Below are 16,821 nucleotides of genomic sequence, written 5' to 3'. Positions count from 1 at the left end.
GCTAGACGCTATCCGTTTGAGGAATCCATCATTAAGAAATGGACGGTACCACCAGTGGTGGATCCACCTATTTCCAGGCTGAATAAAGCCACGGTTATCCCAGTGGAGGACACTTCGTCCTTTAAGGATCCGGTGGATCGAAAGATGGAAGCAGAGTCCCGCACCATCTTCTCTCTGATAGGGTCAGCATTTAGACCAGTAATTGTTATTGGTCTAGTTTCCCAGACACTTACGGAATGGGCGAAAATGGTACGCCAAGACCTTAGGGGAAAGGATATTCCCCAGGAGACATCTGATTTGATGGAACAGATTATACAAGGGCTACAGTTTATCTGTGACGCAGCCTTGGACACTACTCCCTTATTAGGGCATGCATCTATGTCAGCGGTGATCCTCAGACGTGTGCTGTGGTTAAAATGCTGGTCAGCTGACCTAGGTTCCAAGAAGACCTTGACAAATCTCCCTTTTCAGGGGAATCGTCTATTTGGGGCCAACCTAGATGAAATCATTAAGGATGCCACTGGGGGCAAGAGCACTTTTTTGCCACAGGCTGCAAAAGCTAAGGGACCTCGCAACAAGCGAGGACCTTTCTTTACCGCCCATAAAGGGCGCCCGGCTGGTACTAGCGGGAAAGGCAAGACTCCTCCAGGAGGGTTCAAGAAGGGCTGGTCGGACAAGCAGAGGACCAACCCAGCCAAACCCGAAGCAAAGGAGTACACAGCCTGAAGGTGCGCCCCCACCCGGTTTCAGGGTGGGGGGACGTTTTCACCGGTATTCAGGACATTAGATCGAGCATCAACCACTACTACCGGTGCGATTCTTCCCTTCCAACATTTAAGTACTACAGGAAGTGGTAGTTACCGTTCCCTGAATAGATCTTTTTCTTTACCTTTTCCTAAGATTAGTCCCTATACCTCACAGGAATCGGATCTGGTTGACCAGGTAGGCCAAGTAGCCTCTAGTCGGGTGACTTCGGTCCCTGAGGTTCAACCAGAAAAGATCACCCTTCCTGATAACAATCAGGTATCTGATAAATGTGTGGGAACAGAAAACGACCAGATTTTCTCGGATGGTCAGGGCCAGATACCTCTAGGGACGCCTGGTTCAGATTCTATCAGCGCCAGTGGTCCTAGAAATTCTAGGCTGGCCTCGTCAAGCCGGCCTGGCCGACTTGGACATGCTAGTCGCAGACGTTCCGTGGGAACTTCGTCTCAGGGAGTGTCTGTGGTCTCGAGGACCAATTTACCATCATGCTTTACAGTCGCTGGGTTTAATGGCCTGGCCATTGAGACCCAAGTACTGAAGGACAGAGGTTTGTCTACTTCAGTCATTCCTACCCTTATTAAAGCAAGGAAAGCGACTTCCAGCAAGGTCTATTATCACACATGGAAGACTTATATTGCGTGGTGCGAATCTTTAGGATTTCCTCCACGTACCTATTCGGTGACTCGAATATTGGCCTTTTTGCAACAAGGGGTTGAGCAGAAGCTAGCCTTGAGCACCATCAAGGGTCAAGTTTCAGCATTAGCAATCTTCTTTCAGAAACCTTTAGCTACCAAGTCCTTGGTGCGGAATTTCATCCAGGGGGTGCGGCACCTGGCTCCTCCAGTCCGCGCGCCCTTACCGCCCTGGGATCTTAATTTGGTTTTGTCTGTTCTACAGAAACCTCCCTTTGAAAACATCAGGGAGATTCCCTTGCTTACTTTATCCCAGAAGGTGGCCTTCTTGGTGGCTATTACTTCTGCTCGCAGGGTGTCAGAACTGGCTGCATTATCATGCCAGTCCCCATACCTAGTGATTCATAGGGATAAGGTAGTACTTCATCCTAAGCCATCCTTTCTTCCTAAGGTGGTTTCAGATTTTCATCTGAATGAAGATATTGTACTACCTTCCTTGTGTCCTCAGCCCAAGCATCATCGGGAACATGCGTTGCATTCCTTAGATGTGGTTCGGGCAATCAGGGTATACCTGAAAGCTACGGAATCATTCCGCAAGACGGATTCACTTTTTGTGATCACGGATGGCCCCAGAAAGGGTTTGCCTGCATCTGCCGCGACCATTGCCAAATGGATTAGACAGACGGTGGTACAGGCTTATTCTATTAAGGGTCAGAGTCCTCCGTTCCCTGTTAGGGCGCACTCCACTCGAGCGCTCAGTACTTCCTGGGCCTTTCGCCATCAGGCGTCAGTGGTCCAGGTATGTAAGGCGGCCACCTGGTCGTCGGTACATACCTTTACAAAATTCTATAAAATTGATGTGACGGCATCGGCGGATGCCTCATTTGGCCGCAAGGTTTTGCAGGCCGCAATTTGAGGAGACTGGTGGTCTACCTCGAGGGTTTTTTTCTGTTTGAAAAAAAAAAAAAAAAAAAAATTTTTTTCTCTTTTTTGTTGAGTCTCATCATTAAGGATGAGCATTGTAAACTTCTAGTTGGCACCGGTTGGGCCTTCTAGATTGGGATTTGATTTCATTTTCCCACCCCTCAGTTGTGATACTGCTCTGGGACGTCCCGAAGGTGGTGTATCACCGAGGACTACGTCTGTCAATGAGCGCTAGAGAAAAATGGATTTTTGTAAGATCTTACCGTAAAATCCTTTTCTCTTAGCTCATTGACAGACGTAGTCCCCGCCCCTCTGTTTTTTTGAGTTGGGTTGGGTTAAATCTCTAAAGACTGCTTTTTCACATAACTGATTTGCTGAGGCAGAGAGAGAGAGGATATACCCTCTGGGACTGCCCCTAGGGTGTGGCCAGAGCTTTTTAATTTCCTGTCTAGTCCTACTCCTGTGGAGGCAACATAACCCGAAGGTGGTGTATCACCGAGGACTACGTCTGTCAATGAGCTAAGAGAAAAGGATTTTACGGTAAGATCTTACAAAAATCCATTTTCCACTCTGACTTCACAATACGACTTACCGCGGACGGTAGCCTTCACCTATTCCAGAATTGCCTCCTTCCTCCAAAAACACCCGCCACTGACTATCACAAACTTGACCTGACAAAAACTACCCCTATGAGAAAATGGGAGCTTGACCTAAAACATGAATACTCTCCACAACAATGGTCTCTAGCCTTTAGATATAGCTATAAATTGTCTCACTGCATCAACCACTGGGAGGTGACCCAAAAAATGGTAGCCAGATGGTACAGAACTCCATCCCTCCTGGCCAAATGTTACCCCTCCTCGTCTCCACTATGTTGGAGAGCATGCAGATCTTGTGGCACCCTTCTACATACCTTTTGGACCTGTAAAAGCCTTACCAGTTACTGGAATAAAATATTCTCTATTGTGGCTACAATCACCGGCATTGTTTCCGCTCCTGAAGCAGGCAGAGCCCTACTACTACTACTACTAGGCATTGATAAATACCCACCTGAATTTAGAACTCTTATCTCCCACATCTTCTCGGCCGCAAAATTAGTCATAGCCAGGCACTGGAAAAGCACCATCGCCCCAAATCCTTCAGAGGTAATAGCCCAAGTTGACCTCAACTCACATTATGAACAACTCTTGGCACGGAGATCACACTCCAAATATGCCACCATTAAATACCTTCAAAATTGGCAACCTTGGCTTGTGTGGTACCACCCGCCATAATCTGTCACCAAATCCAACAGCTGGTCCCCCTTCACCTAACATGAACGGATCCTACATACTCTTCTTCTTCATGCATAGACCCAGAAGTTGACTGTTTGATGCACCCTTCTTTTTTTTTTTTTTTTCTCAGCTTTGTTTCTTGTTTTATGTTTTTCATTGACAAACTAATGTTATTTTTTGTTGCTTGAACCTAAGTGGCTGCGACCACACTCATGCATCCAACCCTTAAGTGTTTATAACATCACATATTGTTTAATTACATATTTCATGTTGAAATTTTCTGAAAATGTAATGCAATATGGCTACCTGGAGCTGTTCTGTACACAGAATGTGTACTGACCACACCCCAGATACATCATTTCCTGCCTGTGTGATTGGCTCACTAATTTTCCCAGAAGTCTGCCTAAGATACAAGTCAGATTTCTGGCATCCCTGCAACAAAAATGTCATTTTTGGTGAGATACTCCCAATAGGAACATGTCTAAAGGAATGCAGGCCCAGCAGATTTCCTCATTAGAGCCCTGGAGCTGCCACAGCTGATAGATAATTATGAAACCACTTCCATTAGACTCAGCACAGAGAAACAAACCATGATTACTTCAGAATACCAAAAGGTAGAAATCTGCAACAAAGATTGTTAAAATTCCTGAAATGTACAGTGATCACCCAGAGGGGATTGTTTTTTCTCAACAAAAGTGGAGTTACGCATCTGCTGTGATACTGCTATTTCACAGCCTCAATTTTGGCTTCACTTCACCATTTTTCATTCCTGAGCACGCTTCTCTCTGTCAACTTTTGGTTTCCCAACTCTACAGTACCAACTCTACCAAAATAATGAATAAGCGATCTGTGGAATTGTGAAACGCGTTTACCTGTCCCGTGTCTATGTGAAGCATTGTTTGTTCATTTTCAAGTGCACGGGGAATAAAGCACTTCCATCTTCATCTTCTTCCAAGTGGCGTTCATACTGGGACTTGTAGTCCTTCACATCCCCAAAAGTGAAGGACTATAAGTCTCAGCATGTACCCCTGAAATCTATAGAGGTGACTCCCTAAGATCTCCCCGAGGTACATGTTGGGACTTGTAGTGCTTCACTTTGGGGGGGGGGGTCACATCCCCAAAAAGTAAATGTCTAAAAATCTAGCATGAACCCCTGTGATCAAAGGATGTTATCTTCTCCTCCCCTTTCTATTCCTTTGAGGGTGTCATCTGTCAACCAGCACCAGCTCAGCTGCCAACCTCTGTCCCTGCATCTCTGCCCAGCTCCCTCATGACAGGTTCCATTGCAGCCTCTCCTCAGACTCTCAGATCCACTTTTCTATCTGAGCAGGGGGCCACAGAGGCAGAAGGAGGAATTTGCATCCTCCTCTGCTCTGGATGCTGGGGCCTCTCTCTGCATTACTTGACCTCACTGGTTGCTAGATGCCAGGTGGTCCTTACAACCAGTTGGCAGTGGCAGCCAACAGAACTGGGTTGTGGCCGGTACTAGTACTTGAGTGAAGCAGTGGCCGATTTCTGGAGCATCAGAGCAGCCCAGGGCCACCAGGCAGATGCCTGAGGGGCACCGTCTTAACTTGTCAGAAATGAGGAGCATCTGTTGGCCTTCTGGTCCGCAGAAATTTCAGATGTTTGTAAGCAGAGTACCATTTCCAGGGGCTACAACCAAGAGTTTTGGACTCTGCCACCTCATGTTATACTCTCATATTTGCCACCTTCCATGCAAGGATGGGGGGATCGTCTCATTGTTGACCTCTGAGGGTCATTACCCCAGTCTTCATTGGCTTTTCACAGTTCCCAAGGTAAATGGAGGTCTTTGACCCATTCTGGATCTGAAAATTTACAACTAATTCCTGTGGGTTCAAAAGCTTTGTATGAAATTGTCCAGTTCAGTTTTTCCGTCCTTCCTGGGAATCGCCTGCTCCCATGGACATCAGAGATACCAGTTTGCACTTTTCCCATTTTACTTCCTCACTAATGCTGTCTGTGTTTTGCTGGGGGCGCACAACACTACCAAGTTGTCCTTTTGACCTGTCTTTGGTTCCCCTGGGTCTTCACAAGATGCGTGGCCTGGTCCCAAGGCTGTTTTCTTAAGAGGTTTGTTGTGGGTTGCGTTGATGAACACCTGTTAAATGACCAGTCCTCCTTAATCATGTTAGCCAATCTCTGCAAACAGTGCAGACCTTGCTCAAATGTGGCTGGATCCTCCGCCTTCTGAAGTTGTCACTGGAACAGACTCACTCACTAGATTACCTAGGCCTGACTTTGGAAAAGGCAATATCGAGGATCTTCTGGCCCCCGGACAAACATCTGTTCCTCTGCTCCTGAATCATAGGGTTGGCCCTTGATTCAGGCCTGCATATGAGCGTCTTGGGCTTGCTGGTAGCCCCTTCGAAGCAGGGCTGAATGCCAAGTTTCACTCCAGATCATTGCAGCTCAACATTCTGGCAGCCTGAGACAAATTGCTTCATTCCTTGGACTGGTGTATGTGTATGACGGGCAAGGCCAGACTTTCCCTGTTGTGGTAGATTTCCAACCTTCCATTGCAGTCCGGGAAATACTTCCCCCTTAACAGCAATTCCTACCAACATCCTGGTACTAAAGGTGATTTGTTTGCAATCACAGACATCTTGGCTTTGAGGTCACCCAGCCTGAATACAGTTGAACAATTCCTCAACAGTGCCCTACATAAACTGTCAAGGAGGTAGCAGAAGTTGCACTACTCAGAGAAGTGGACTTGATTCTCATTTGTGCGCAAATGCATGTTCTGATCCTGTCTACTGTTCATATCCCAGGTCTGGAAAATTGGCAAGTAGTTCAACCATCAGCATCTGGATTCAGGAAAATAGACTGGAGGTTTTCCAAGCACTTGGCCACAAGTTGGGGATGTCAGACATAGATCTTCTGACATCCAGAGAAGTCTCTCAAATATAGATATAGTGAATTACGGTCTGGACTATCTTGTGTTTTCTTTTCTATTTTATTAAAAAAAAAAAAAAAAAAACTGTGTAAAATACACTCACATGGCAAAGGTTAAACGTTTTTTTTCACTTTACAAAAAAAAACTCAGCAAGATGGCATCCTAGCTCCACCCTACCTAAAGACATCACTGTCCACCTATGTTAGTTACTGTAGTTTGACGACCTGTTGTTAGTGGGGTCCATCATACCAGGTGAGGGGACTCTCATAGATAATTTGGTGGTTGGCACATTGGTGCTGGTTTCATTGGGAGATAAAGTGTGAATTCCTTATGCGTATGGAAGACATTTGTTGCACTTTCTGAAGATTGTCTCATGAAGATTGGAGGGTGTATGGGACTGTTATCGTTTTTGGACAATTTGCACATTTTTTCTTATGGATATATACATGTATTTCAAGGACAATGTGGTAAATTCATTATGGTTTACTGCATGTGATAACAAAGTCATATGACTTATTTGCATAAATTATTGGATGCAGTAAATTAAGTCTGATTCCTAAAAAAAAAAATAATAATAAAAAATATTATGTTGATGGCCACAAGGGCCTCTTTCTCACAACCCTGGGCTGTGATTGTGGGGGTCTGTAGGCAGGGGGCTTATCACAATCTGGAAGCTCCCTTTAACAAGGGGACCCCCAGATCCTGCCCCCCTCCCATGTGAATGAGTATGGGGTTTACATGCATCCCTACTCATACACCGTAAAAGTGACTAAAGGCAGGAGGCAGTTTATGACAATTCCTTTATTAAAAAATAAACAACGTTCCCTGATGTAGATCCATCATCAGTCATGACTCCCAGTGTACCGCCAACCCGAAAAAAGAAACAAAAAACTAAGCTCTGCACTCAACGAACGCTCCCATTGTCTGTCTGCTCTGCTGTGTGACAGTCCCTAAATGGGTAAGAGGTGGGGCCACTCAGCAAACGTCACCTGGTGGCACTCTCCCTTGTGACATCACTGACCATTGCATGCTAGATCAGTGACTTCACAAGGGGGCGGTGCAACCAGCTGATGTTGCCGGGTGGCTCCACAAATTACCTGTTTAAGAACTGTCACATGTCGGAGCAGGCACACCATGGGAGCATTCATCACACGCAGAGTTTTTCTTTCCTTTTCTTTGGTCTGGCCGTGGTGGTGGGCGTCGTCATTGGCGATGGATCTACATTGGGGGGACATTTTTTGATTTTTATTAAAGGACTTGTCAAAAACTGTGTGTGTTTGTTTTTGACATGTTTGACTCCTTCTCATTCACATTGGGGGGGGGGGGGGGATCTGGGGGTCTCCTTGTTAAAAGGGGCTTCCAGATTCCAATAAGCCCCGTGCCCACAGCACCCAACAACCTACAGCCCATGGTTGTGGGGAAGAGGCCCTTGTCACCAAAAAGTTCCCCTTAAGATTCATACCAGACCTGAAGAGCCTGGTGTGCATAGAGGGTGGAAGTAGACCCTATGCTGTTTTTTATTTTCATAATTTTTTAATTGTGGGCATTTTTTTTTTTTTTTTTTTACATTTATCCGTTGTTAAGGCTTCCTGGCCTGGCTGGCAACCAGCTAAATGTGATAAATTGCCACATTAAAAAATGTGGTAATTACCACTAAATCGAATGAACACCACATTCGGTATTTAAGGCAAAATTCTTCATGAATAACTTTCAAAACTGATTTGCCACGAGTGTTATTTTACTGCTTTTTTGGCCCTTATTTAGCTCTTAGTTAATTGACCTCCATATCTCCTATTTTACACTGATTCACATTGTTTATTTGCTTTCTAATGTTATATTGCACACTTTTTGCACAGATTAAATTTTTAAGATGCATATCATTTTTTTTTAGACTGTATTACTTAGGGAGAGGATTAAATTACAGGGCACTCACTTATTCCAGGTATACAATGTGTTTTTTTGGTGGCCCATTCATTACGAATGGGCTTCTTTAAAGCATTGCATGTCAACATGTTGCATAATATCACATTAATGCCACTATGAATGGATGCATGCAAATTCAGCCTCTGACCGATGACCTGCGTCTAGACCCCTGGTTTAATGAGAGTATTTATGCCAGAGGAGAAAGGGAACTCTGTTTCTGCAGGTCCAGAATGTGCACATGCAATACAATTCCTCTATTTGTAGCTGTGTGCAAGTTGTGTGACTTATGATCTTGTAACTTGTGTTTTTTTTTTTTTTTTCTGCCTTCCTTTGGATTAACTGTGGCTTTAGGAGTCTTTTTGTAAAGTTTTTAATTTATTATTTGGTTTATCTATTTCTTGAACTCTACAGAAATGTTTCCTAATGGACTATATATAATTATATAGCCAGAGAGAACAGGTCTGATTTTTTTTCCCCTCAGAATAATATTCTGCGCTTGAGTGTGGTGCTTTAGGGCTTGTTGGACTCTTCACTTATCTGGGTTCTAGGTAAAGTGCACATCAGTCTTTCTGCCCCCTCGGGACTGTGAATATTCTTTCATATGCACTACAAAACTGCAACAAAAAGGGTGCACCAACCTAGCACACTATTATGCAATTTTATTAAATAATTACAAAACAAGTGATATACTCACAAACGTATAGAGAACATATGACATGCAAGCGAGACTGCCACCAGGTCCACTGTGTTTAACTGGTGACATGGGAAGGCCTTTCAGCATCCAAATGGCTTATGCATTGCAAGGGACAAGCCCTTTTCCTCAACGTCTGGAGGTCAGAATAACCCATGTGAAATTTTTCTTGCAATTGCTTCTGAATGATTTCGATTTTGTGAGTTACTGTAGGTGTAGGAATATATTACAGCTACTCACAATTTCCTGTGTTGTCTGTGTATTTTTATGTGTAGGAATCTACAAGCTTTTACTAAAGTTAACTTTTCGTTTTTAGGATTACATTAATTGTGCAGAAGTTTGGATTGATTATACTTGCAAACATTTTTCGGTGAGTTTTTATGTTTATGTTTCCATGCCTAAAGTAGAACTATAAGTAAAACTTTTTTTTTTTTTTTTTTTTTTCATTTTGGATAGTGTTACAATCCCTGTCAGGTTTTATTTCGCCATCTGTGTCCCATTGCTGAGATTTCCTTTGACTTCATGTCCAATAGCCAAAGAGGAAATCCCTGCAATTTAAGGGAATTCCTTGTGGACCCACAGGTCACCAGAACTATCCCCAATGGAAGATTTCCCCTCTATTACTTTTCTGGGGACAACCCAAAATTTGGGATTTTCTTTTACTTTCACTTTTAATGATAATGGTAAACAGGACAAATAGAGAGGGTGTAGTTCCCTTTTAGGGTGACGCAGACCGCAATAAAAACTGACAGGGGGTCTAATCTCAATTCACTGTATCCAAAAAAAAAAAAAAAAAAAAGGTCTGCCTTTAGTTATACGTTAAGATATACTGTAACTGCATATGATGCTTTAACTACTGATCAACAACTTTAAAGAACCAATAAAAAAATAAAAAATAATTATGTTTATAAAAACAGTGAATAGCGCATGCTGATATTTTCTGTTATGAATGCAGGGATACATGTTTTTAAATGCATCTGACTTTCCATCCTGCAATCCAGCATATAGCTTCTCTCAACCGTTTTCCAACCTACAATGGCTACGTGTAAAATGGTGTTGCGCTCAAATTAATAAACACAACCTTGATGATATATCACACAGAATTCATAAATGAATGTGCAAACAATACATATAAGTAGTCACATAGTGAGGTTGAAAAAAGACACCAGTCCATCCAGTTCAACCTATGATGAGTGTGTGTAGAAGTGTTTGTCAATAGTACATTTTATACCCCTGTAGTTTTTGGTCGTTAAGGTGCCCATCTAATAGTTTTTTGAAACGATCGATGATCCCCACTGACACCACTGCTTGTGGAAGAGAATTCCACATCCTTCCCGCTCTGACTGTTTAGAAACCTTTACACTATTTAAGGTTAAACCACTTTTTTTGTAATTTTAATGAATGGCCTCAAGTCCTTTTATATTCCCTTCACTGAATAGTTTGTTTCCCATGCTAGGGTTGCCAGTACAGTATTTGTACATTGATATTATATCACTATGATATGATGTTATCACTATGCTTGTAGTCTTTCCTCATAGCTGAGATCCTCCAGTCCCTTTATTAGCTTTGTTGCCCTTCTCTGGACTCTCTCCAGTTCCAGCACATCCTTCCTGAGGACCGGTACACAGAACTGTACAGCATACTCGAAATCCAGCCGAACCAGAGTCTTGTAGAGTGTGAAAATTATCATTTTATCTCTGGAGTGAATCCCCTTTTTAATACATGCCAGTATTCTGTTGGCTTTGCTTGCAGCAGCTTGACATTGAATGCCATTGCTGAGCTTGTCGTCTACTAGGACCCCCAGGTCCTATTCCATCTTGGATTTCCCCAAAGGCTCTCTCTCTAGTTAGTAATTTGTTTGTATTTCTGTATTGGCACCCAGATGCATTACCCTACATTTTTCAACATTAAACCTAATTTCTCTTACGTCCTCCGACAGTCGCCGCCCACTCATACAGTCTTCACTTATGGGGTATTGACTTTATCTCCACAGGAGTTTCTAGGCATAAGACTTGTAAAAGAACAATTAATCTACATAGTCACACCCATGGGGCTGTCCTTCTAGTCCAATACCCCCCCTGCAATAGCCATCCCAATTCAGTTTGTCTTCTGCCTAGCTTAGGAGTGGATATGCTTCCCTGTGCTGAGGCTACAGTCTCAGCCTTCTTCTTTTTTCTTTTATGATTTATTTTCAAAATATGTTTTTTTTTCTTTACATTGCTAGCTGTTTATTTTATCAGCACTAGTTAGTGGATCTTCGGATGAAGACGGCGTTTGCGGAGCTGGGAATCGGACTGACCGTCCTGGTTCTCCGGGACAGAGGGTCAGATAGAATCCCAGCCCGCCATTGAGCGTTTTGCAGGCTATGTGTTCGCCCTGGCCTCACAAACGACCCAACCCTGTCCATCAGGGATGCAGCCATGTGAGTTGGCTACCTCACTGGACACAGCATTGGTTCGTCCGTATACTAATAGTGTCCTGCGTTCTGGCTGGCGGCACTCCCCTGCCATCTGAGGGTGGGCGGTTTCCCGCTTGATATGAGGCACCCCATGCCATCGGGTACAGGTAAGTACATTCCGTGTGGGGCCTCTGTCTGGGGTCAGCAGTCCTGTGTGTCTCTGGTGTCCCCTATGTCTGTGCGTTTTTGGGCTCCCTGATCCGGTCCCTGCGGGCGTTCTATTCCCTCTCAGCAGTGCTGTGTGGGGTTTTGGGGGTCCCTCCCCTAAGGTCACTTTGGGTGCTTGGAGGTGCAGACACATGTGGCGGGGTTAAACACCGCTGGTCCGCCATTTTAAGTGTGGGCAGCATGTCTGGCTTCATTGTGGGCATTTCTACAGCATGCTATGTAGTGATTTTTGCGCCTTGCGGCGCCATCTTGTGTGTGGCATTGCAATCGTTCAGAGCACATGTTGGTGGCCATTTTGTCGAAGTCTCCCATTAGTTTCTATAGGCATCCATTTTCCCTTGGCCTGCAGCCTAGTTCAGCCTCCAGCGGTGACATCACTTCCTTCTTTCTCACGGAGCCGACCGAAGAAGCTGGTAACACACTGTGGGGTTCTGTCCTGCTGTTCCTTTCCTATCCTGCTTTGTGCAATCTTCCTGGTCAGTTTTTGTCCCTGCGGGGGGTCTGTGTCTCACAGTCTCGATAGTGGTGTGCTGTGGGGATCCGCAGTGCTCTTAAAGGGGCAGTTAAAAAAAAAAAAAAATGTATTTATGTTATGGAATCTCAGGACAGCAAATTCCCTCCCGCTTTGGTGGGGGGATTCAGGGTCCTCTGAATCCTCTACCGTCACTAATTTGGCTGCTGTTGTGGCAACTTTGGTGTCAAAAATGGATGTGCTGATGTCTGAACGTGCTGCTAGGAAAAGGCCTAGAATTTCCTTTTCTTCTGATTCTGAGTGTGACATGGTTGCTGTAGGTAGCGTGGCCCTTTTGGGGTCTCGCTCTTCTCAGGACCCGCAAGAGTCTGAGGGGGAGGCAGAGGTTGCAGGGGTGGATGACTCCCCCCCCCCCCGGGTCGCCCGAGGAACGTGCAGCTATGGATGAGTTGATCCTAGCAGTAAAGGAAACACTACATTTGGAAGATGAGCCCACTCCTCCGGGCGTTGTGTCCTCTTTTGGTACACACAGGACCCGCAAGATGGCGCAGGTTTTTCCTTGCCCCGCAGAGTTTCACCATAACGTGAATGAGCTATGGCGTAATTTAAAACACACCTTTGTGGTGCCTAAGAAGTTTCAACTTCTCTACCCTTTTGCGGCTACTACGGCTGCATGCTGGTGTGTGCCTCCTCAAGTGGATCAGACAGTGGCCAGGTTGAACAAAGCTACCCTGCTCCCTGCTGAGGACTCTCCGGTGTTTAGGGATCCTACGGATAGGAGGCTGGAGTCTCTTGCCCGACACTCCTACATGGTGGCGGGTTCCATGCTCAAGCCTATTTTTGCCGCTGTGATGGTGGCTCAGGCTGTGGCGGATTGGACCAAGGTGCTCAAACGCACCCTCGTAACCGACTCTGCCCCTCCCACTACTGTGGAGATAGTGGATCAGATCTATCGTGGGGTCATGTACTTGTGTGATGCGGCTCTAAATGAGGCCCCTTTGGCGATAAGCCTGTCCAGTGTTGCTGTGATTAACCATCGCTTAATCTGGTTAAAATGCTGGTCGGCTGACCAGAAATCCAGGAAGACGGTGGCTGACATCCCCTATGCGGGGTCTCGCCTCTTTGGGGAATCCCTGGATGAATTGGTTAAAGGAGTCACTGGGGGTAAGAGCACTTTACTGCCCCAGAACCCTAAGGGTAAGTTTTTCCGCGGTAAGCGGGCCCCCTCCTTTAAACCTACTCAGGGGTCCTTTCGTGCCTTCAAGGCGCAGAACAAGGGAAAACCCTTCAAGGGCCAAGGTGGCCAGAAAAAGCTTTGGTTTGGCAAACAAAAATCCGGCCGGCTGGGTCAGCGGCTCAGTCCGCCTCGGCCTGAAGGGGCGCCCTCACCCGTTTCAGGGGTGGGGGAACGTTTGTGCGGTTTCTTTCAACCTTGGCTGCTCCGAATCACGGACAGGTGGGTTCAGGAAATCATTCAGTCAGGGTACAAGATCAAATTTCTTCCACAGCCAGCGATCAGATTCTTTCCCTCAAATCTTCATTTGACCCCAGGGCGGTTGCAGGATCTACATCAGGCGGTGCAGGATCTCCTCGCCCATGGGGTTGTCGTCCCGGTGCCTCATCGGGACAGGTTTCGGGGTTTTTATTCAAATCTGTTCACTGTGCCCAGAAAGGAGGGCAAAGTGTGTCAGATTCTGGATTTGAAAGCGCTGAACCGCTTTGTGCGCGTTCGAAAGTTCCGCATGGAGTCACTCCGCTCGGTCGTGGCCTCCCTGAATCCGGGGGAGTTCCTGGCCTCTATAGACCTGAAGGATGCTTATCTGCACATCCCCATTTTCGAGGGTCATCAGAGGTATCTCCAATTCGCTATTGGGAGGATCATTACCAGTTTGTGGTGTTACCTTTCGGTCTCGCTTCTGCTCCACGGGTCTTTACCAAAGTGTTGGCGCCTGTTCTGGGCCTGTTGCGGGCACAGGGCATTGTGGTCTTGGGATATCTGGACGATCTCCTGTTAAGATTGAGTGCCAGTCAAAGCCTGTTGTGCGATCTGTCCACTACGGTCCAGACGCTGCAGGTGTTCGGGTGCACCATCAACATTCAGAAGTCGACCTTGTCGCTTTCGGTTCGTCTCCCGTATCTGGGAATGGTTCTAGACTCTGCTCAAGCAAAGGTGTTCATCCCGGAGGACAAGCTCCGGACCCTACAGAACGAGGTCAGGTCCCTCAGGGCCAACAAATCCTTGTCACTCAGGACCTGTATGCGGTCCCTGGGGTTGATGGTGTCAGCCTTCGAAGCGATACTGTTTGCACAGTTTCACATGTGATCTCTTCAAGTGGAGATCCTGGCCAGGTGGGACAGGCTTCCTCAGTCCTTGGACCTGAGTGTGTCTCTGAGTCGCCAGACCAGAATGGATCTCTTGTGGTGGCTTCAGTCCCCGGCGGTGTCGAACGGAAAATCTTTCCGGACAATTTTGTGGACGGTGATAACCATGGATGCCAGCCTGTCGGGCTGGGGTGGCATTCTGGGCAACCTGTCTGCCCAGGGCACTTGGTCGGAGGAGGAATCCTCCCTCCCAATAAACATTTTAGAGTTAAGAGCGATCAGGCTGTGCTTGATCCATTGGTCGGATCTTCTTCAGGGCCGCCCTGTACGGGTGCAGACGGACCATGCCACTGCGGTGGCGTACATCAACCACCAAGGGGGCACCAGGAGTGCCCGGGCGGCCCAGGAAGTGACCATAATTCTGTCTTGGGCCGAGACTCATGTCCCGGCGATCTTGGCAGTTCACATTCCGGGTGTGGAAAATTGGCAGGCAGATTATCTGAGCCGCCAGACCCTGGACCAGGGGGAATGGTCCTTGCACCCGGAGGTATTTCAAATGCTGTGTGCGAAGTGGGGATCCCCGGATGTGGATCTGTTCGCGTCTCGGCTAAACCACAAGGTGGAAAGGGTCGTTGCAATAAGGCGTGATCCTCTGGCAGACGCCTCAGACGCGTTGGTGGTGCCTTGGGATCAGTATCGGCTGATTTATGCCTTTCTTCCGATTCAGTTGTTGTCTAGGTTCCTTTGCAGGATGGACTCGGAACAAACACTGGTGATTCTGGTAGCGCCGGACTGGCCTTGCCGGTCCTAGTATGCGGACATCGTTCACCTGGCCGTGGAGCCTCCATGGCGGCTGCCAATGCGGGAAGATCTGCTGTCTCAGGGACTGATCTTCCATCCTGCTTTACGGTCGCTGGTTTTAACGGCATGGCTGTTGAAAGCCAGGTTCTGAGAGACAGGGGTCTCTCCTCGGAGGTCATTCCTACTTTGATCAAGGCTAGGAAATCACCTTCTGGTAAGGTTTATTACCGTACATGGAAAGCTTATTTTGCCTGGTGTGAGTCCAGGGGTTTCTCTCCTCGTTCCTACTCGGTGGCGAGGGTGTTAGCTTTTCTCCAGACGGGTGTGGACCAGCGCCTTGTGTTGGCCACGATTAAGGGCCAAGTATCTGCACTGGCTGTTCTTTTTCAGCGCCCTGTTGTGTCTCATTCCTTGATTCGCACCTTCATTCAAGGTGTGCGTCACTTGACCCCTCCCAGAAGGGAGCCCTTACCTCCATGGGACTTGAACTTGGTTCTGTCCATGTTACAACGTTCCCCGTTTGAAAACATCAGGGAAATCTCGTTACCTCTGCTGTCTAAAAAGGTTGCCTTTCTGGTGGCGATCACTTCTACTCGCAGAGTGTCGGAGTTAGTGGCATTGTCTTGCCGTTCCCCTTACCTGTTGGTTCATAGGAATAAGGTGGTCTTGAGACCTAATCCATCCTTTTTGCCAAAGGTGGTTTCGGAATTCCACCTGAATGAGGACATTGTTTTGCCTTCGCTTTGTGCGAACCCTAAGCATCCAAAGGAGGTTGTCTTGCATTCCTTGCATGTTGTCCGGGTGATCAGGGTTTACCTGTCGTCGACTGAATCCTTTCGGAAATCGGATTCTCTCTTTGTCCTTCCTGAGGGACCTCGGAAGGGTATGGCGTCTGCAGCAACCATTGCCAAATGGATCAGACAATCAGACAGACCATTGTACAGGCCTATTCGTTGCGGGAACGGGTTCCTCCCTTCCCTGTCAAAGCTCACTCTACCAGATCGGTGAGTGCGTCCTGGGCCTTCCGGCATCAGGCTTCGGTGGCCCAGGTGTGCAAGGCTGCGGCTTGGTCATTGGTGCACACCTTTTCAAAATTCTACAAAATTGATGTTCTGGCGTCAGCTGATGCCTCCTTTGGCCGCAAAGTTCTCTGTGTGGCAGTGCCATAGGGAACCCTGGTTTGTGTGGGTCCCTGGCTGTTGGGGTTGTTTATCCCCTTTCTCTGATGTGGGTACTGTGTTGCTTTTCTGGCGGTTGTGTTGCCCACCCCTCATGTCTACACTGCTTTGGGACGTCCCCATAAGTGAAGACTGTATCAGTGGGCGGCGACTGTCGGAGGACGTAAGAGAAAACAGAATTTTTGTAAAATCTTACCGTAAAATTCCTTTCTCTGAGTCCTCCGACACTCGCCGCCCCCGCCACTCTTTGTTTTTTTTTTTTTATACACGATCACTGCTTGCGACCAAACTGAATT

At 46.7% G+C, this 16,821-nt stretch overlaps 1 protein-coding gene across 3 annotated transcripts in view; it reads left to right on the top strand.

Moving 5' to 3' along the window:
* VPS35L (VPS35 endosomal protein sorting factor like) overlaps window positions 1-16,821 on the top strand; it is a 1,473,617-nt gene that overhangs the window by 881,304 nt on the left and 575,492 nt on the right. For 2 of the 3 annotated variants that reach the window (XM_082262328.1, XM_082262326.1), the window contains one exon: window positions 9,443-9,496. The exons of the other annotated variant lie outside the window; for it this stretch is intronic. In XM_082262328.1, coding sequence (XP_082118454.1) covers window positions 9,443-9,496 — 54 coding nt within the window. The remainder of the gene's footprint in view (window positions 1-9,442; window positions 9,497-16,821) is intronic. 3 annotated transcript variants of the gene reach the window in all.

This window comes from Pelophylax lessonae (genome assembly GCF_965119305.1).
Source record: "Pelophylax lessonae genome assembly, chromosome: 6".
Classification (NCBI taxonomy): domain Eukaryota; kingdom Metazoa; phylum Chordata; class Amphibia; order Anura; family Ranidae; genus Pelophylax; species Pelophylax lessonae.
This window is presented reverse-complemented; position numbering and strand designations above follow the sequence as displayed.